The sequence below is a fragment of the Haliotis asinina genome, chromosome 4 (genome assembly GCF_037392515.1).
Source record: "Haliotis asinina isolate JCU_RB_2024 chromosome 4, JCU_Hal_asi_v2, whole genome shotgun sequence".
NCBI classification, from domain to species: domain Eukaryota; kingdom Metazoa; phylum Mollusca; class Gastropoda; order Lepetellida; family Haliotidae; genus Haliotis; species Haliotis asinina.
In genome coordinates, this window is record NC_090283.1 from 8862794 (window position 1) to 8885697 (window position 22904).

The following is a 22904-nucleotide window of genomic DNA, read 5'->3' on the forward strand; positions in this document are numbered from 1 at the left end:
TCGATTAATAGCAATGGTATTACACGGAAGATCGTTTAGTATTCTCTATAATAGAAACTGCGACAAATTCACCTGTAGTGTCATGACGCTAAGCTTTCAGCGGGTCAGGCAAGGTCTAGCACAACTGCAACAGCGGCAATGGCATCGTGACGTCACAACGGTGAACCTACATGACGTCATACGTCTAGTAGTATTACATTTGTTTAATATTGTCGTAAAATATTATTATACTGTAGTATTTTCCACGGACGATTAATAATCAGTACTATACCATTGAGCTCTGTGTAATACTTAGTAGTACTGGTGTGTAATAAGGGCAGCTGTGTGTAGGATACTACATTTGTGTCCTGGGCTCTTATTCTCGGAATGTTCGTAGCCTTAAGATTTCTTAACTCTGGTCGTAGCCAATGTCTTAAGACAGGACTTAAGAAGTTTATATACAACCCTGTAACCGTTATCATGTCTCATGAAACCGAGGAGGTGTATGCATCTATCATCACACATACGTCTGTAATGATCCTGTTTTCACCTGAAAAATCAGCGTAGATCTATCGTAGAGATCTGAAAATATGAACTATTTGTGACAGTGTTGTCACTTATCATAGCTGTAGCCTCTCCGGAACGGTGAATTCCCTTGACTCAATCTCCTAGCTCGAGGTAGCCGGACGTTCTGAGTTGAGCAAAACATGATTGGCATAAGAGGCGACTAACTGGATAGGTGGTCAGACACGCTGATTTGCTTGAAACATGTCATTGTATGCAAAGATAGACGCTCATGCTGTTGATCACTGGCCTATCTCAATCATTTACAGACCGACCCCACATAACTGGAATATTGATCAGCATCAAATTAATCCTAGCTGCTGTTTATACCATATAAGTTTGTGTGTTTTGTTGTTTGGTTTTTTTTCCAAAGACGTCATAATGGTACGATAATTAAGTATCGTATAAATAGAAAAAAGATGCGGCTGATCATATTCTTTACATATCTGTAAAAATGTTTCATGGAACAAGGGGAATCATTTCAAGTTTCTGATAACCAGCCTTGAGTTGTGAGATATTTCAGTTGTCCTGTATGTTCAGTATAAGCATTTCATTTCTTCGTGGAGTTCAATAAGCTCAGTTCATCTCATCATGTTCATAGGCTGTATGCTGTGATTCACTTACAACTAATGTCAGTATGGAAACTTCTCCTTTAAACGTTTTTCATAGATTTTATCAAAGCGATCGCTCTGGGCCACCGTGAACCAGTTCTTCCAGTCGCCAGTTGTACCTGTGAAACATCATATGTGTAATTTTCAGAATTTATTTCCCTTCAATTGACGTAATGTAAGAAAACTTGCGTAGTATTCTTTGACAAGATATTTAGAACCAGATTGCCTCAGTTCACCAAGCTGTAAAACGGCAATAGCAATGCCACTGTTCATTGGGCCTAACAGGCAGCGTGGCTGAAAGTAATAAACACGATGGCGGTACTGTGATAGGCTCTCACCAAAGGTCCTCATTTGAAATAATAAGCCTTTGGTGAGTCCCAATCGCAGTACTGATATGGCCTATACTACTACCGAGGTGCATGGTGAGTCCCAATCGCAGTACTGACATGGCCTATACTACTACCGAGGTGCATGGTGAGTCCCAATCGCAGTACTGACATGGCCTATACTACTACCGAGGTGCATGGTGAGTCCCAATCGCAGTACTGACATGGCCTATACTACTACCGAGGTGCATGGTGAGTCCCAATCGCAGTACTGACATGGCCTATACTACTACCGAGGTGCATGGTGAGTCCCAATCGCAGTACTGACATGGCCTATACTACTACCGAGGTGCATGGTGAGTCCCAATCGCAGTACTGACATGGCCTATACTACTACCGAGGTGCATGGTGAGTCCCAATCGCAGTACTGATATGGCCTATACTACTACCGAGGTGCATGGTGAGTCCCAATCGCAGTACTGACATGGCCTATACTACTACCGAGGTGCATGGTGAGTCCCAATCGCAGTACTGATATGGCCTATACTACTACCGAGGGGCATGCAAAATTTGAGTAAAATCAGTGGAATAGTTTTTGAGATACGGACTTCGAAGCAAGCACTGGGTCAACCTGGGGTGAAAGGGGGTTTTGTTGTTGATGTTGTTGTTAGAACTAAAGACAATGCTTTCAGATTGGCTTGGACAGAAGAAAAACAGTCTATGTTAGGACGAGTCGCACACGAGACAGTGTTAGTCTGAAAGGCTAAGATAGCCATTGCAGAACACTTATAGGAACCAAAAAAGCTCAAAGTTTCGAGATTTTCAAATTAGACATTTGGTGCCCAAACATGTGTACAGCAGCCTATGTGCAGTTCCATGAAAGAAATGGCAGTCAAAACAACATATGAGCATATAGGCTTGTTGGCCGAAAAAGCAGTGGCATACCTCCTCCTACTTGAAAATACCATGGGAAGCATATACCGGACAGGTAGAGAATTTCGAAGGCAGTCTCGGCAAAACGAATCTTCAAGCCCTGGAAGGTCTACCTACATCCGTGGACGATTTCTACAAACTTGGCTATCTTCGATGAAAAGAGAGAGGAAGGAATGCATCCGTTGTAGTTTCCAACATAGCAAGTGCGGCTCGCGACTCTTTCGAGCTTGAGGAGGACTATGTTCAAGCACAAATCGTGCACATCCTACAATATGCCGTAGATGCCTCATCTGCAATATTAAGGACTGTACGAAGAATCCAAAAAGAGACCAATTCTGCGACCACAACACAATGGAAATCTATACACGTAGACGACCGATAGTATAATATTCGTAGCAAAAGTAGATGTCTCAGAAATACCCATGGAGCAAATACAAGCCAAGATTTTCAAGTTTGAATACTTTATATTGGCGCATGGCTATGAACCATACGCCATCAACTATACAAGAGATTTCTCTGGCACCCTAGATAGAAATCGTCTCGAGGAATCCCTCCAAAACAACCACAAAACAACCAAAAACAAGTGCCATATGCTGCGAAGGAACCACCATCCTGGAAAGTAAATGAAGTGTAGGCCACCACGTCAGTACTTGGGTGGGAACATGGAATGGCTATACCAAGCGAACGAAAATGTACAACAAAAAAATCCAATTTCGAAGCCACACATCGGTGACCTTTCGGCCTACTATGCGGATTGTACCAATGAACACCATTCAGATGTCCAGGCTGGTGGTTGTATTCACATCGAGGTCTCTTTGTACGCGCACAGGACCAACACTGTCATGGCCGACGATGTGGTGGACGGAACACCTGAGCTATTCTCGGGAGAAAACATATTCGTCGTACAACAACCGGTGAAACAGTGGGAGAACCTACTGAAATGTCTAGACCATTGCATGGTGCTTGTGGACCAAACTATCTTCGTGGGCTGGCATGCATGTACGGGCACAGGAAGAGTAACTGGAATCCAAGTACAACCTACTGGGTTCCATCCGAAGCCAGTATCAAAGAAGATGCTGAGTGGGATCACTCCATAGAATCGCCTACAGCCGATTTCGGATTCCGGGTATGTCTCCTATTCCGAGAAGACATTTTGGCCGCCACACCTGCCGGAGTATACAAAAGTTCCCATGCGAGCAAAACGTCCTAGGCCAACGCAGCTGAATATCCCCAAGGTCCAAATCTAGATATGTTGCTACCAGTCGCTTTTGAATTGTGCGAAAAAAAAAAGATCAAACACCCCATGGGTGACAGCCTGCCACAGAACCGCTATCGTGTATACTACCCTAAATGATCTGAGGGTGTTGAGAAAATATCTTATGACCGGGGATAGGAATGTACGTAGCGCCGTGAACAGACAATGCCCCTGGATATGAGCAAAATGTAAGCGTATATTTACTATTACATTTTGGATTTGATCGTTCGGTGTTGTGTCTTCAAACCTTTGAATATCTTAGACAGGTAGACATTTACCATGGCTATATATTTTGCACATGGCTCAGGTGTTTGCTTGATGGATGTGTGATTACCTTTCCTGAAGTATCCACTTGAGCCATTTTGCCATCGAAAGTGGTAGGTTTGATCTTTTAGATTCTCGTTAGCATGCTTGAGATTTTTAAATGAGCATGCCTCGGATATTTCCTGACATGTTCTATCCGAGAGCTGGCGCCCAAGGTAATCTGCCATTCTTCGTATTTCCTGAACACAGTCCTACAAAGAGAACAATTCCAAGATGCTTTTAATTGTGAAAAACTGTGTATATATTCACACCATGATAATTTATTTTCTGTGTATATTACTATCCTCGGGAGCACGTGTTAATATCGCTCGTTAATTACTTATATAAAGTCAAGCTCTATTGCAAAAGGTGTAAACACTACCTGTATTAAACATTCCATTAGTTACTTCCCAACATTTTCAAAAAGTAATCGCTATTTCTAACTGATGACTGTGCAGTTCTCACGTAATCACATACTTTATTTCTGGACTGAGGTTCGAGTGCAGTATTAGTAAAAGACGCATTATCAAGATAGAAACCGTTGAAAATCATTCGTGCCATTTCTCCTGACTTCAAAAACATTCGTTCCTTCGTGACTGAATACATCTAGGTCTAAAATTTATCCAAACAAGCATATGTCATCTACGTCAGTTCAGAACAAGCAAGAATATTCCTTTCTAAATTGCCAGGAACTGGGAAATACCTTTTTCATGTCTTCATACTGCACTCTGCATATTTCAAATTCTTCATGGATTTCGGAAATGTTGGCCCACTCAATCGTGTGTTGGAAATAAGGTCCAGACGGTACTTGATTGCATGAATAGAAAACCAACGTGTACCAGTTGTAGGAGTGATGTCACTGTCGTTATGTTTCATCTTTAGTCATCACAATGGAAACAATGTTCTCAGTATTGATATGTGATCCCCTGTACTTAGATTGATGCTTACATCAAAGAAACACAAACAATAATCTGTCAACTGTCCACCCAAGAAGAATGCATTTGCTACGAAATGGGCACTTTGATTATGTTTCATTGTACCATTTCATAATGTCTGAATAAATACTTACAATATTCGTCAAGATAAAGGTCAATATAGTCGTTCCAGGAACCGGTGTATATTTGTTTCTTTGAACAGTTCTCCTTCCATATCTGTTGTGTGAACTGGCAGAAGGACGATACCACACAGTCCTTAGGATTCCTCCTGACGTATATCACTTTACATTGTTTGTCCCATAGTGCATGTGGTAGTTGGCTGCAGGAAATGTTTGCATGGTTACCATACTCTCAGAATAAGTAGAATCCAGAAATCCGACCGACAATATATGCAACACAGATGAATGTAAGGTGTATGATATGAACATACAAGACAGACTACTTTCATTCAGATATATAGTTATGGGATTTCCCTTTAATGTTAATGTGTTTATTAAAATTAAGATGACTGCAAAACTGTCGTTCCATTGTGACGATGGGGTTTGTTATTGTTGACCGTGACAATAGAAGTACTGCTGTGAGGTTTCAGGCAAAAATGTGCACTCATTTGTCAGGGTTTTCCTTCTTTCATCTTACTCTTAAAAACATTTCCGGGGGTTCTTACTTTTTTCCAAAATTGTTGTACAACTGTTGTCTTAAAGTAGACATTTTTACAGATATGTGACTTTAGATTTTTCACCTTGGACGCAGGTGGGTGTGGAGGATTCTTGGCGATGCAAGTTTCTCCAGTTCTTCCTGCGTCCTGTATTCCAGCCAGGCAGAGTTTTGCCAGTGTTCGGCGTACTCAGCCTTGCCTGCCACGATCATGTTGAGGATCTCCCATGCCCAATGAGTACCTTGAGTAGTCGACATTAAAACGGAAAGCAACAGGAAACATTCACAATATGTTTATATCGATAAACCTCATTATGTACGTCTCACAGAAATATACCTCGATTGTACATGTTCGTTGATAAATATAGTGGCGTTCATTAGAGATACCAAGACACCAGATAAAGTGGAAATTAATACTACATTTAGTCATCAACGAATGGTATTTGGTCTGTTGTTGTTCGTCAAGGTTATTAAAGTCATTTGAATGTATCATTGACAGGTGCCATGCATAGTCTGAGCTTCTCTATATCAACAAGTCATAAATTGAGTGACAATGCATCCTTAGTGCATGATTGAAGTGAGGTGCGTTAGTAAGTGTATGCAAGACGATGTTAGCTTTAGTTCCAGTGTGTCACACCTTGAGACCATGGAAGTACATGTTACACTTCTTGTGGAATAAGAATACGAGCAAATACGTGTAGAATTTGCCCCTCCACAGTCGCCATGTAGCCTTTGACTTGTATCTAGTCGCTTTCTTCAGTATTTCACCCCTTATGGAAACACAGAGTTTGGTTATCTACATGCGGTTGGGCGCAATACTGCAATACAACGTTAATGGCATTACTCGTGTTTACCTGACTTTGGGTAGGTACAGAGTAATACATCATCATCACGGATGGGAAAATCCTTTAGTTTCGTCAAGTTGTCCACTATCATCGCATAGTGCACAAATCCTTCAAACATGACGAGGTCAAAATTGATACCTGCCGCCATTGCTTTCTCCGCTGGTGTCGCCATTGATCCTGAAACATATCAGTGACTGCGATTGAGTTTAGGTTTAGTTAGTCACCTCTTACGACAAGCATTGTCACCTTTTATGGCCAGCGTGGGTTGCTTAAGGTCTATTCTACCCTGGACCTTCACTGATCGAAACATTTTAGCACGGAAATGATGTTCATTTTACAAATCAACGCTATAACTCTGATGCTAGTGTGCCAGGTCAGATGTGTACTTCCAGTTTATTAGGGTAACAGCAACTGGTGATTCTGTTGTTATGATCGATACTGACTGGGTGAAGGGCCAGGAGTGTTCTACCAATTGAACACACACATCAGTGACGAAAACCCATCAAAATCTCCATGAAAAGATAAGATGAATCCAAAGTTCAGAACTATGTTAAATACTAGCATTGCCTGTGTATCTAACAGCTGCATAAAATTGCCCTCATCTTGAAATCATTGACAAGACGAAATGACAAATGTGACTCTAGTAAATTGTTTTTCTTGTTCACAAATCATTAGAGTAATTTTCCGTTATTCTCGCATATATAGATAATATATAGCTTATATTTTGTATATCTGAATAATCGTTAGTAAATATTGAAATCTACCATGAGACGCCTTTTCATGTTCATGTCAGTTGGAGATCTATCTCTGAGAAAGATCGCCAAAGGTGGGGTTGAAAGCATCTTCAGTCAGCGTGACTGTACCATGTGCACTGATCAGAACACATGTTAAGGCATTATAGTGTATGATGTATGATGCGTGTGAGAGTTAGTTAATATTTATTGTCGGCAATATTTCCGCCATATGTGACGAGAACTAGTAATTATCAGTAAAGAGCAATGATATTTGAATCAATAAATCTGTTTCCGATGAACGGTAAAACTATCTGAGTATCACAGATATAGTCATGAAATAGCATATAACTAACATTTTATACTATAATGCTCCCCATGGTCCCTGGTATGGTGATCTACCTTCAGTTGTTGGCAATCTATAGCCTGTTATTAGTTTTAACGTTCCACGCTAAATTTAAATCCATTTGTGATATTCTAGTTGTTTTACTGCCCTTCGTTGACAGGTTTTTATAATTGACATATATTTCTTTTCAGTATTAAATGTTCTCGTCACGATATGGCTGAGATATTGCAGATGTGACGTTAAATATTAACTCAGTCACTTATACTATAATGCAAGAGAATATAAAAATATAATCAACAGCAACTGACGGTAGATCACAATACTAGAGAAAAGGGGGAGTTATTGTAGTGTGGGTACCTGAATGGACCCAGGAAGTATTGATATCATTGACTCTGCTGTTGGTGTTTGCATTGAATTTAGCAGTAATTTAACAACATAATAATACCGTGTTTTAAAATCTCGGTGAATTCATATGCAGTCCTGTAACTAATCGATCTCGTCACGATGTGACTGAATATTGCTGATGTGTCGTTACATATTAACTCACTGACTCAGTCACTAAAATCTCGGTGAGATTATTTTACTTTGGACTTAGTACACCCACGGGATGAAGACTGTATGACGAGCGTCAAATAACAGCTAACCTCACATCCTCAAGAACAATTTTATTGATGATGCCAGGTTAGCTTAGCAGGTTCCTAAACTGGAAACCAAGGTCGTTGTTTGTATCGTCCAATACCTCGAATATGCAGTTTGTGCAATAGTTGCACAATGTAATGTACGTATATTATGAGGCTCTTAAAAGAAGAAAGAAGTTGCTAGACTACACCTCAAGCGTCATGAAATGTACATTCATAAAAAGACACTGCTTACGTATTGCCTGACATTACAGGAACATCTTACTTGCTCATCAAGGATAAAGTCATCGATATTTCAAGGCTGTAAGACGTTGGTCGTTTCAGTGTATCATCTGAAATATTCTGCTGACGCTATCCCTAACTTGCCTCTCACGATCACACATTATGTAGGTCGTGTGTCTACGCATATATGAATATGCAAGTACAGTCGAGCCCCGTTTACTCGGACCCCTTATATCCGGAAACCCCGCCTTCTGGACGATTTTTATGTGAAACGAATCTTACGGACCCCACGCTGTATACCACTCTGAGTATATACACATATATAATGGAACCACTGAGTTGTGAACAATGCTTATTTCAAGAACGATTCTTTATGCACTTATTGCACTCCACACATGAGATATCGTAAATCAAGTTCAACAGCTTGAATGATGTCAGTTTGACACTTGACTGTCTAGTTTGTCAGCAAGCCTCTGTGACATCGCATTGTGGTCGTGCATTATTGGCTGTAAATTCTTACCTTTGCAAACAGATTGCTATACTGGTAACTACCATTGACAAGACAACCAACCCTTTGGCGAACAGTTAATGCCATCGCTAAGTTTCATCTGTCCAGAAACATGATTTTCACATTTTGTTCAAACTTTAACTGTAACTCCCCATTTATTGAAAGATTGTTCATACAACTTGTCTCTAATCGTAGAATACGTGTTATTAACGTATGGCTAATTTTGACTACAATCGCCACTGGCTTAAGGGATGATGTACATCCAGCTAGGGTCCATGCAAGTAGTAGAGACAGTGTAGGTCTCCATGGTCTCTGGTATGGCGAGGCAGCTTGGGTTATCCGGGGTAATGATAATCCGATTCTGAGCGTCCAGTGAGCAACTGGTCAGATGGACACTAGGCGCTATATAAGTTAATTATTATTATTATCATCTACCTTCACTTGTTGGCGATCTGTAGCAAGATTCTTATATTGTATTATCTTTCATGGCTAAGATATTTCAGATTTCCATACTAATTGTACAATTATATCTGTGATATTCTATTTTGTACTGTCCAATTATGTCTGTGATATTCTATTTTGTACTGTCCAATTATGTCTGTGATATTCTATTTTGTACTGTCCAATTATGTCTGTGATATTCTATTTTGTACTGTCCAATTATGTCTGTGATATTCTATTTTGTACTGTCCAATTATGTCTGTGATATTCTATTTTGTACTGTCCAATTCTGTCTGTGATATTCTATTTTGCACTGTCCAGTTATATCTGTGATATTCTATTTTGTACTGTCCAGTTATATCTGTGATATTCTATTTGTACTGTCCGTCCAATTATATCTGTGATATTCTATTTTACACTGTCCAGTTATATCTGTGATATTCTATTTTGCACTGTCCAGTTATATCTGTCATATTCTATTTTGCACTGTCCAATTATATCTGTCATATTCTATTTTGCACTGTCTGGTTATATCTGTCATATTCTATTTTGCTTTGACGATGGGTTTCTATAATCATTTATTATGAATTATAACTTTTACAACATTATAACATGACTTATAACATTTCAGTCACGATATGGCTGAAATATTGCCGATGTGCTTTAAAATCTTAACTCATTCACTCATTCACTCATTCATACATCACACCCAATGTAATCCGGTTGATAGTTCAGACTGGGCATTCGTTCAGGGTTGTACTTCAAGAAGGACAAACATCTATACCATGATAGTGTAACAAAAGCCACTTTTTCAAACTGGGGATGAGCCGCATGTTATGATCGGAATGGCTGATGCATATTTAATGCTGTCACTTCGTGATAGTTTTCAAACCGATAATTCGTGAGGGTTGATCCTGACACGTGTTTCCATCATTTGTAGGCTATGACACTCCTATATAATGAACCGTGAATACCAGTTTTGGGTGCAAATATGTAAAGGGTACAACTGGCACAGAAACTGTAGCTGAACTTGTTACTATACCAGCCGGCCTTTGCACTCTGCAGGCCCTGAATGAAATCTGCAGGCCCATTTGGTTAAAGTCAAACCAATGTCAACAAAGTAGATTATATTGTACAGAGTTTCACACTGATTCTACAAAATCAAGCAAAGCCATATCTCTCACAGGGGACCTTCTATTTGTCTGACTGACACTCCTACGTCGAAGTGCTGAAATACCAGGAAGTAGTGAGTGAGTGAGTTAAGATTTAAAGTTACATCGGCAATATTTCAGCCATATCGTGACTGAAACTAGTTCTAAATTCATAAGATAGACATATACTATTTAAAATCCTGTCGACGACAGACAGTAAAACACTAGATTATCACAAATGGAATTAAAACTAGTGTGGAAAGTTAAAAGTAATATCACTATTCGGACAATACAATATAGAAACATGCTACAGATTGCCAACAACTGAAGGTAGAACACCATACCAGGGACCATGGGGACTTACAGTGCCATTGCTACATGCATGGACCCTAGCTGGATTTACATCATCCCCTCAGCTGTTAGGAATTTAGACAGATCTAGGCAAAGATTAAAAAACATACATGCTACGACTAAGAACAGTGGAAAGTTTAAATTTACTGTGAATGTTTTGGGACTTACGTACCCTCTCAGGAGGACAATAATCTTACAATACTCCATCCCCTTTGAAACGTAACGCCCATTTAATATACGTCTGAAGGAACACAAAACATCAGTTGGAAAGGCCGAAAAATAATCTGCCCTTTCAGAGCACACCAAAAACAACCCCACCCATTCCATTGACTGGCAACAGACTAGCATCCTGGTTACCAGCGTTCACGATTGGCGCAAACGAAAACTACCAAAAGCCATCAACATCAGGAGATTAACCCTAGAGATTAATAGAGATCAATGTGTATATAGAACATCACAAAAGCCACCCCTGATGCCATTTAATCAGCTGTATATCACTCTGTTGTGTTTACATCTCCCCATCGTCATTGTTTATATAACGTCTATTTCATCTACCTCATTGATTGTATACACATGCACATCTCAGGCTTCTGTAAATCTAATTATATGTATATGACTCTGATGTGTACACACCTGTTAACTCGCTTCACTTAATCCCTGTTATTATTGTTTATATAACTGCATTTGATCTGTCCTCTGTGATTTGTTTGTATGTGCATGTACTTGTCTTCTTCCTGTAAGTACTGTTATATATGCTATGTCTTTTACTCCTGTCTCTATCACCTGAAGAAGGGGCAAGAAATAGAGCTGAAACGTCGTGTTAGACAATAAAAAGAAGCTGTCATGAGTATACTCGTTTTATTATATTCAGCAACTTCTAAATGCCTCTCAAGAATCCCAAGTCAGTGATGGCGCAGACAGAAGAAAACCAATGGCAATTAGACACGCTCTTCCAATCAATGTTGAGACAACGAAGACAATCATCTTGCTCCGATCCAGTGCAAGCCTCTTAACTCTAATAAGTCCTAGGAGATACCAAGTCCTAATTGGGAGATACTATGTCCTAATTAGTAAATACTAAGTCCTAATTAGGAGATATTAATACCAATCAGGACATATTAAGTCCTAATTAGGAGATAAAAAAATCAGGCTGTGGCACTAGGACGTTTCCGTAATTATCGGCGACGATTTTCTGTGTTAGAATTTGACAATAGAACCAGAGACGAACTACCTTCCTCTATTCCTGTACGACATGTTTTGGGATCTGATTGCAGGTTTCACTGCAGGTTGAAACTGTCTCAACCTATATATTTCGCGTGCTAGTTGTAAGCCTTGCTCGATAGTGGACAGTCGAATATAATCAGTCAGTGAAATTGAAATTTGTTGATGTCATATTAAATGTAAAATTTGACGTTGAGACTGTCCAGTGTCCTGAATCTATAGAGAATAATAGTGAGGAACGAGACTTCGGCACCAAAGAAACTGTAAAGCAGGTACGTTGACGTAACGACTACTGTCGCCACAGACAGAAGGGAGTAAAGGAAAGCAGTTATAAGATATATCCCAAGATCCCATCACCCGCCGCTTTTGGGGCATATAGAGACTGGGAGCGTGAAACCACCTCTTACTACAAGCAAGGGTGTCTGGAGATCTGACGTACAACTGCCAGAGCTAGGCACCAAATAGTAATCGCCACCACAGGACGTCGGCCATTTAACCTTTACATTTAACCATTTAACCTGACAGCTTCCACAAACACGAAGGTCTAACAAAGTGTTACAATGTGTACTTTGCTGAGAAAGTGTAATACCAAATATATGTATACCGCATCCCTGTGTTTCTTTAATGGGGGCGGGTTCGCGAATAAAGAGTTCGCTCGTCATACCGAAGACCCCGGTTCCATTTCCGACATGGGTACAATGTATGAAGGCCTTCCATGATATTTTATGAATATTGCTAAAAGCCACTTAAAACTTACTGTTTCACTTCATAGTCATCTATGTTATTAATAACTGTTGACGAAAGCTATCTGGCTGATATTTGCTAAAGCAGAGACAAAGACCTTGCAGAACCTGGGTATACGTAACTGTGATTGTGGATGTTCCATAATTGGTGTGGTTTGATTCATACTGAATAAAAGCAGAGTCCTTGCCCTCTCGAAATGTGTTATATAAATGATGCAGATGAAGACACCAAATAAATCAGGTATGAAACATTGATCGGGTAACACATCCCCTTAAATGGTACACTGTTGTCGAAAAATATACTTGTTCTGTTCAGAAAACAATTCTTACAAATAAAATATCCCCTGTTTACAGAGTATCGGGCTTTGACGATGTAAAATTATTATGAAACAAAATCGACTGAAATGCGGCGATACACAATGATCGAGTGAACCCCACTATGAACAAGCCAAGGTAACCAGTAGGCTTCCTCGCATTCAAAATTCGCAAAATAATTTCATGAAAAAAACCGGAATTGTCATATTCGTTCAGCAATCGGTGTCGTTGATTAATATATTAGCAAGGGCTGAATTCCTTTCCACTACAAACAATCCAGGGCCTTGAATTTCAAAGCTCTCTTAGCGCTAGGATAGTCGTAAGTTAATGTTAATGTTAATGCATTGATGGATATTTCTGAGTGCTGTGTAAACCTAAACTCATTCACTCCACAAAGGACGAGTGGCTCGGTTCCTCCTCATGAGGAGGCAATGTCTGAACCTCGTTTAACAGCTAAACTTCACTCATATCGTCAACTTTCAACAAATAAACTGGCTCTCATTTTGCCTGCAACTGAGTAATCACCTTTTGTGAAGTATCCACTAGTCCCAGGTGTGATCCACGAGCTTCTCATTGGCGTGTTTCACGCTGAAGTAACTCGCCTCTGCTATTACCACATACGTCTTCTCAGACAGAGGGCGGTCAAGATATTCAGCCATTCTTCTTATCTCGTTCACACAATTCTTTTAAAATAACATGTATCTTGACAACTACACGGTGCCTTCCCATATCGCTCCCATTTGAGCAGAATATTATTACACATCACTAGCATCATGGTGTTATTACAGATATCATTTTATGCTCACTGACAGTTGTGTCACATCCATTGAAAACATTAAAAGAGGAACCACTGTATCATGGATTGATATTATGAACGCAATGTTCCACGCGTTCTGGCATGGATGTCGTACTATATGATACCACGTCTTGAGAAAAACCAGCTTGTGCGATTAATTTGATCGCTTCCTGAAGTCAGATTAGACGGCACATTATATCTCTGCAACATGTGAGCACTTTTACTTTCCAAGAAAGTATTAGCATCATACAACTGTTTTCACGTCACAACTATTCTACCAAAACCATAAGTGCTGTTTCACATTTATTCTATATGTTCACATTTAATGTGTGAATGGCTCACATATTCATCAACCAGTTTCTATAGTTAGTTGACTCTATAATGGACTTGACATATATTGTATTGTTCAGCAGTTTTCAACCAATCACGAATGTAATCAAATATCGACCCATACGGAACTGGAAAACAGAGGCGCATACTAAATGAGTTTGTTAGTGACAAAAGCTCTTCGACGCGATGTATAATTACTACCACTTACACACACGATTTCGTACTGCAAAATCGTGGCCTTTCTTTCTTTGCCCAAACAGATCCTCACCCTTAAGGCGCTATTTCACACCACACATATCTAAAAATGCATAATGAATTTCTCTCATTAATACTATCAGTCCTTGGGGAAGCGGCAACAAAACTTCATCCCAAAACATATCATGCATTTATATGACGCTACTAAATGCGAACATTTCGAATGAATTAATTCAAAATGGCATTAAATCGACTCCGGTCGAAAATAATTTCAAACGAACCCCGTAGAGTTATGTCCCTTGGTGCGTTCTTTACGAATACCAGATAAACCATTTGGAAAATGGCGCTAGTATCTGGCGCAAAAAAAATTTGAGATTGAAACCAGTTCAACAAACACAGACAACACCACGTGTGACAGTTTTCCACGTACGGAGCAATTGTTTGCAGTCCATTGTATGGCAAGTGTTCTCTGTTTGGAGGCAGTTCGAGTCGACGTTTGTCGATTTCAAGTAAGTCGTAAGGGATACGTCTTTTATTGCAACAATATGAAGCTGAAGTGAGAGTGCATGCTTTGAGATTTGTAAATCAGGAAACAGTGTCGTAAATGCGTGATACTCTGTCTTTACGTATGGTGGTGTCATTTATTTCTATGTTGTTTCTGCCCATGCAGACTGAGGCGGTTGGTCACTTGACTTTGGTCGAAATTCGATCATGTACTGACCGGCACCATACAGCTGGAAAATTGCTCACGGTGGCACAAGACTAAACTCATTCACTCACCAGTGTTCGCGTTAATGCAGAAATCTGAGGGGTTTTCACGCACACACACACACACACACACAATAAATAAATAAATAAATAAATAAATAAATAAATAAATAAATAAATAAATAAATAAATAAATAAATAAATAAATAAATAACCCGGAAAAAATGATAGATTCTGATACTGGTTTATGTACAGTGAAACAGCAACATATAATTAACCAGTGAAAAGATTGAGGATTGTAATGAAAATTTGACTCGCAAAAGATTTGGACACAGCACTCGTACAAAGTCGTACATCCATACTGTAACCATCCTGATAACAAGAAAGATAGTCGTCCCATGATCCTGTAAAGCAGACCGTGTCCTTGCCATCGTCTTTCCAGACCTGGCTGATCTCTTGACAAAGCAGGACACAGCACAGTAATTGGGGTTCCTCTAGACGAACACTATCTTACACCTTAGCTTCTAGACAGACTCGGGCAGCTGCCTGCGTCAACAGACTGCATGTAAACACAGATGCACCTATTCTCTATTCTTGCAAATGTATCTGACTTACGTGGATTGACAGCAAAACAGGTAACAAACATTGTGAGTGAGTGAATGAGTATATTACGCATCTAGCATTACCACGGAGGGGAAAACCAGAAATGGGATTCACATATTATAATCATGTGAGGAATCGAAAACAGATCTTAGGCGTAACGAGTGAACGCTTTTACCATCGCCACAACACAGTTTGAGGAGAGCAGCAACAACCAGACAGCGAGGGATGACCACTCTCCAAATACATAATTACCAATGGTAGTATAAACATTGTTTTGTAAGTTCGCTATCAACACTATTCTAAACAGGACAGTAAATGCGCGTGGCGTTTTGCCAGTGTTTCGTGTATTCAACCTTGCCTGGCACGATCATGTTGAGGATCTCCCAGGTCCAGTGGGTACCTTTTGTTATCATGGAATAAACATTCCAATTCATATTGCAAATGGAGCTTGGAGGTCGCCATGGCATGGCACCGCACAAACAGAGGACATTCAATACCTACAGGAGAGTTTCAAGCAAGTAAACTAATGTCCAACCGAGACTACACCACGCGTTTGAAAGGATATTTGAGAAATACAAACATGTTGTTGTTGCATCAATGGCTTCACAACTGGCTACAAATTGTCATGTCGATAACACTGTGTATTCAGGTTTCTCGAATAACCACGATCCTCGTTTTGGCGTGACCGCAGTTTCAATTCTAAACCACTAAACCTCCGCCTACGAATGGTCGGACGTGATGAATGCAATTCTGCGTCAAAAGTTCACCAAATCTTTGGTATACACGCTGATAACAATCGTACTGGAAGATGCAAAGTCTGCTCTCTCATCACACGTTTACTGTCACGCCGTTGCCAACGCTGAAGTCGGCTCGCCCAGACCAGTCTCGTTGTCGACGTGTCAGGAACGCTCCGCGGTATGGATATTGCTGCATTAACCTGGTGACGGTTGTGCGCGCGCATTCTAACTTGGCGACGTCCAAGTCGTGCAAGAGGACGTAGCATCATTTGGTAACCAGACTTCGTGTTATTTTCTCAATTGGACAAATGTTCCCAGGTTTTCTGATTGAATCCGTTTGATTTGGAACATGAAAAACGCTCATGTATGATGTCATACAAAATGCAGTATTTAATAAAACATATATTTAAAACGTTTGCTATTGTTTCTTTGGGCTATTATTTCATTTCTTCCACACATGCACTGCCCAGTTATGTAACCTGACTTAGGGAATGTACACAGTAAAATATCATCTTGCCGGAGCTGACGATGTTTCATTGTTCTTAACTTTTCTACAATCAATGTAATGTGAGGAACTTCGTCCACATCTGTCATCTCATGAGAAAATTGTTCAGATTTTGCTGTTTCCGCTGGGGTTGCCATGCTGGCAAGGTGTGACCAAATGATCAGGGAGGAACTCATCTGTTGAGATGAGTCAATGACACAATAGACTGAATCGAAAAAATAAGTTTAAAATGTGTTCATTGATGATTCGTTCACAATGATAATATAACTGTGTCTGTTGGGTACTAGTAAATACTGATTTTGTGTGAACAATTAGTGAGTTAATCATGTTAGTCACGTTGGCAATATTACAGCCATATCAAATAACAAAATCATAAAGGCGACTTATAAACTTATAAACTTATAAACTTGTCAGCTATCCCGTCAGGTATTACGAACTGTACATGAATCTAGCAAATAATTATAATGCGATATATAATACGATTAAAAACTGGTAAAAATATAAATACCTTGGAGACATGGATTTCCATATCCTCCTCGGGGGAAATAACTTTACAATTAATATAAACAGGATGTTCAGAAGAACACCCACGACGTTATATACAAAACATTGCAAGTGTATCGTATTTATTTGATTGATGGACATTCTGACGTACACTTAAGCCGTGAGAAAATAGTGATCGTCAGAAGAAAAAAAAAACATCCCAGAGAATGCATTTACCAAATTCTTGAATCTATTGAGCTCTAGTTTGGATGTTCTCTTAAGGCATTCCGCCTGTTCTGGTGTCTTTGCATGACAAGCATGTGCCAAGGACGGAACAGGATGCTTGCTAAGATATTACATAATTTGGAGCTAGAAATCGCCACTAGCTTCATGTAGATTCCGCTTTGTACATTTCTATATATTTACACATCAAATACAAGTACTTTAAAGAAGTGAAACATGGCGGTATGTAATTTTACACATGATGCTGACCTATAAAAATTCCTTCTCCTACCTTAACTGCGGCTATGACCTCGGAGCTGAAGGGCATACCTGTGTAGATTTCATGGAAAATCACGCGTGACTCACCCTTACATGATTTTCAATGAGCAGTGTCTTAATGAGTTGGCATTAGCCACGTCACATGGTGGACGGTTGGAGTGAATCGTTCAGTAATTTGCAACATCTGACCTGAAATTTCCTTGTATAACACCTCTAACAGATCTGGCACGAAATAGCAAATATTATTATGGTTTTGAGCATTATTCCACAATGATATCGACTTACGATTCACATAATATCCCGAAAAAACGGGATCCAGCGCATGAACATGATCTCGTGCATTTGATGACTTTCACAGATGAACAGCGCATTTTCAGCATGTCTTTGGGTACCAGTGCATCTATTTTTGTCCCCTATATTAAGCCTAGGTTCGAAAAAAACAGCGTTGTATTTTCACGTACATGCATAGAATACATATACTTCCCACCAAATAGGCAAAATCTATATACTTGCATACATTACTTTACATACTTGCATATGTACACGTGAGAAACCCTTTCGCTCTTCCACAACTGGAAGTGACTGTACGACCATTGTAAATAGTGGGCGCTTGCAACTGTCACAATTTGTGTGGGTGAGTATGTTAAGACATAACATCACATCGGCAAAATTTCAACCATATCGAGACTAAAATTAGTTCTAAAATGCTAGTCATATATTTTTCTTTGTTATCATTGTAAATGGGTGTGGAGGATCCATGGTAAATGAGACAGTGGGCTACTCCAGCTGGTAATGCGGTCTCTCGCCCCGCTGAAAACCTGGATTCGATTCCCTACAGTGTGTGAAGTGTGTTTTTTTCGTCCGCTGTCCGTCTTCATATTTCTGAAACATTACAAAATGAAAAAAAAAGGCAGCGCTAAACTAAACTCGCTCGCTAAACTGATCTAAACACAACGAAACGCATCTTCTATCTGCGTCTACGAAATGCGTGAATACATATTATGATGTATATATTGAGTGAGTGAGTGAGTTATCATTTAACGTCACGTCGGCAATATTGCAGCCATATTGTGACGAGAACATACGTGACATAAAAAGGAATATATAGGCATATTATGAAGAACCTGTCGACGAATGACAGTAAAACCACTAGACTATCACAGTTAGTATTTAAAACTAGCGTAGAAACTTAAAAGCTAATATTATGACTATTTGGACAGTACAATATAAAAACAGGCCATAGATCGCCAACAACCGAAGGTAGATCACCATACTGGGGACCATGGGGACTTACAGTACCTCAGCTACCTGCATGGTTCCTAGTTGGATTTACACCATCCCCTCAGCTGCTGGCGACAGTATGCAAGCTTAGCCAAAATTTAAAATTACACATATTCTACGACTAAAAAAGTGAAAGATTAAATCTGACTTCAACTGTTTGGGACTTACGTACCATTGTCAGGAGGACAATAATTTTACGGTACTTCAACCCCCTTCGAGGATATAGCCACTAACAATCTTAGTTGCTAATTCAACTTCCAATCATAAAATATTTATCTATTTACAAGTCATGTAACAGGTCTAATTCCTTTAAAAACGCAATGATTAAATGATAACTAACATTACTAAAAAGATCCTTCATAGTTCTTGATTTAAAAAAGTTATCCCTTGTGATGGAATATTCAACACAGTCAAGCAAGACATGCTTGACTGTGATTCTTTCATCACAAGGGATACAAAACGGAGGATCCTCACCTTTAAGCAAATATTTATGTGTATATCGTGTGTGGCCAATACGACATCGTCGCATGATGACCTCTTCAAATCTGGACTGACAACCCAAGTAGGTGTAACCAATGTAGGGTTTTATTTCATGTAATTTGTTGATACCTACTTGAGTGTCCCACCTCTTCTTCATCAGATCACGCATGTAAGACCTAATGATAGCTTTATAGTCACTGTACGGAATAAGAAGTGGCGTCACAGATTTGTTGAGTGCTGCTTTAGCAGCAAGGTCTGCCATTGTGTTACCAGAAATGCCAACGTGGCTGGGTAACCAACAAAAAAACGATGTCGTATTGGCCAGTAGCAAGATTATTATATAATTCAATAATATCAATTAAAATTGGATGTTTACAAGAAATATTTTTAATAGCCTGAATGCAAGAAAGAGAGTCGGAATAGATTATATACTGTTTATGTTGAGGGTGTCTTTGAATATATTTAACAGCTGTCAATATGGCGTTAGCTTCTGCTGTAAAAATAGAACTATTGTCTGGTAATCTAGAAAATATTGTTCTGGATCCAATGACAGTGGCACAAGCCACTGCGCCACCATCCTTGGACCCATCTGTAAATAAGGATTTATAATTGCTATATCTATGTTTCAATTGATTAAATTCTTGTTTATATTGTAATTCATCTGTTTCTGATTTTTTAAATGTAGTTAATGTTAGGTCGACCTGTGGCCTAACCAATTGCCAAGGAGGAGAAGAAAGAAGACGGGAGGGAGCTATATGATCCAGCTCAATGCCGGCAGCAGAAATAAGTGGTTTTATTCTTAAACCAAGAGGCGGAACAAGGGAAGATTTCTTATTGTATAAATCCTCATAGAGAGGATTGAAGACACAATCATATGCAGGGTTTGACTCATGGGAACATAGTTTTGTTATATACTGTAAAGCTAATTTTATACGTCGCTGCTCAAGAGATGGCTCATCAGCCTCGACATGACAGCTGTCAACAGGTGAAGTTCTGAAAGATCCAAGACAAAGTCTTAGGCCTTGGTGGTGGACAGAATCTAAAAGTTTTAGGTTGCTTTTGCAGGCTCCGCCATAAACGATGGAGCCATAATCAAGTTTAGACCGTATCAATGATCTATATAGGTGAAGGCGGGTAGTCTGATCCCCTCCCCACTTTGAGTTTGAAACAACCTTTAACAAATTCAGTGCTTTCAGGCATTTAGCTTTAAGAGATTTAATACGAAGGTTAAGTGAGAATCAAATATTAGAATTTTGCCTCCTTTACGACTTCGATAGGAGTGCTATTTAAATATAGTTCATGGTCCTTATACGGTTTATATTTCCTACAAACGTGTACACAATTAGTTTTCGACTTTGAGAACTTAAAACCATTCTCAAGACACCATTTATTTATTTTATTTAAACACAACTGCAGTTGTCGTTCAAAAGTATACATATTTTTACCACGACAAGAAATATTAAAATCATCCACAAAAAGTGATCCATCAATCGAATCATTTAAAACTTTGGATAAACTCTTGATTTTAATACTAAATAAAGTGACGGACAAAATACTGCCTTGTGGGACACCCTGATCCTGATTGTAATGATCAGACAGGGTAGAACCCACTCGGACTTGAAATTGCCTGTCTTTTAAAAACTCTGATATAAAAAGAGGCAAACGGCCTCTCAAACCAAACTCATGTAAATCCTTCAAAATGCCATGCTTCCAGGTTGTATCATAAGCTTTCTCAAGATCAAAGAAAATTGATACTGCATGTTGTTTATTGACTATAGCATTTTTAACGAAGGATTCCAAACGGACCAAATGATCAATGGTACTACGATTTTTCCTGAAACCACATTGAATATTTGTTATTAGGTTATTGGTTTCAAGATACCAAACCAATCTGTTTTTCACCATACGCTCCATGGATTTGCAGACACAGCTAGTAAGCGATATCGGTCTGTAATTTGATGGATCTGTATGATCCTTACCAGGTTTTGGTATTGGAACTACAATGGCATTACGCCATGAAGGAGGAAATTCTCCAGACGTCCATATTTTGTCAAAAGTGTCAAAAGGCATGGTTCAAGTAAGTGTTTCAGTAGCTGGTAATGGATATTATCATTACCCCCTGCTGTGTTATGAGCTTGCTCAAGAGCTGCATGTAACTCATGTAAGGAAAACACTTCATCGTAATCTTCACCATAATTTGATCCAAAATTAAGGTTTTTTTTCTTTTCCTGTAACTTCTGGTATCTCTGAAATTCAGGAACATAATTTTCTGATGAAGAATTTTTGGCAAGCGTTTCGCAAAGTTTATTCGCAATTTGAGATGTGTCAGTAATCAAATTATCACCATCTTTTAGATGGTGAACAGCAGATTTCGAACCTTTGCCTTTTAGTCTCTGAACCATGTTCCATACCTTGGACACTGGTGTGCGTGAATTAATCCTGGAGACATAGTTCCTCCAGGACTGCCGTTTGTTTTGTTTGAACGTACGACGTGCCTTCGCGTTTAGTACTTTAAACTTGTTTAAGTTATGGACAGTTGGATGATTTCGAAAATAATTCTCTGCTCTTTTCCTCGCTTTTCTAGCCTGTTTACAGTCTGTATTAAACCACGGCTTCCGTACATGTGGATTTGTAGAGGAGTGTGGTATACATACTGCAGCGATCTCATTTAAAAGTCAGAAAAACGCTGAATTTTATCACGTATTTGACTGAAACATGAAGGTTGGAGTTTAGATGAGCACAATGTTTTAAATAAGGACCAATCTGCCTTAGAAAAATTCCATCTTGTGTAAGATGGAGCTTCAGATGGGGAAATTTCTGATAAAATAGTTGGAAAGTGGTCACTTCCACAGAGGTCATTGTGGACTGTCCAATCAAATTCATGAAGTAGATTAGAGTCTGCAAGAGACAAATTGAGAAGAATAGATGCCGGTTGCAGGATGCAGATATGTGTTTGAGTCATCATTGTATATACAGAGTTCATTATTGGATATAAAATCTTCCAGTATTTTACCTTTACTGTTTGTATTTGTACCACCCCAGAGTGGGTTGTGGCCATTCAAATCACCCATTATAAGGCACGGTTTCGGAAGTTGATCATAGAGGGATTGTAGATCAGATAGTTGGAGTGCTGAAGAAGGCGGAATATACAAAGAGCATAATGTAAGTGCAACGTGAAGAGTAAGTCGCACTGCAACAGCTTGGAGATTAGTT

At 39.3% G+C, this 22904-nt stretch overlaps 1 protein-coding gene across 1 annotated transcript; it reads right to left on the minus strand.

Annotated features, from left to right (window-relative positions):
- Positions 1-1175: 1175 nt before the first annotated feature.
- LOC137282387 (sulfotransferase 1C2-like) lies at positions 1176-6577 on the minus strand. The gene is made up of 6 exons (XM_067814133.1): positions 6415-6577; positions 5646-5802; positions 5041-5225; positions 4675-4778; positions 4003-4183; positions 1176-1273 (listed from the first exon to the last, which is right to left on the minus strand). The coding sequence occupies exons 1-6, from the start codon at positions 6575-6577 to the stop codon at positions 1176-1178; spliced, it is 888 nt and encodes a 295-aa protein (XP_067670234.1).
- Between the last annotated feature and the right edge of the window lie 16327 nt (positions 6578-22904).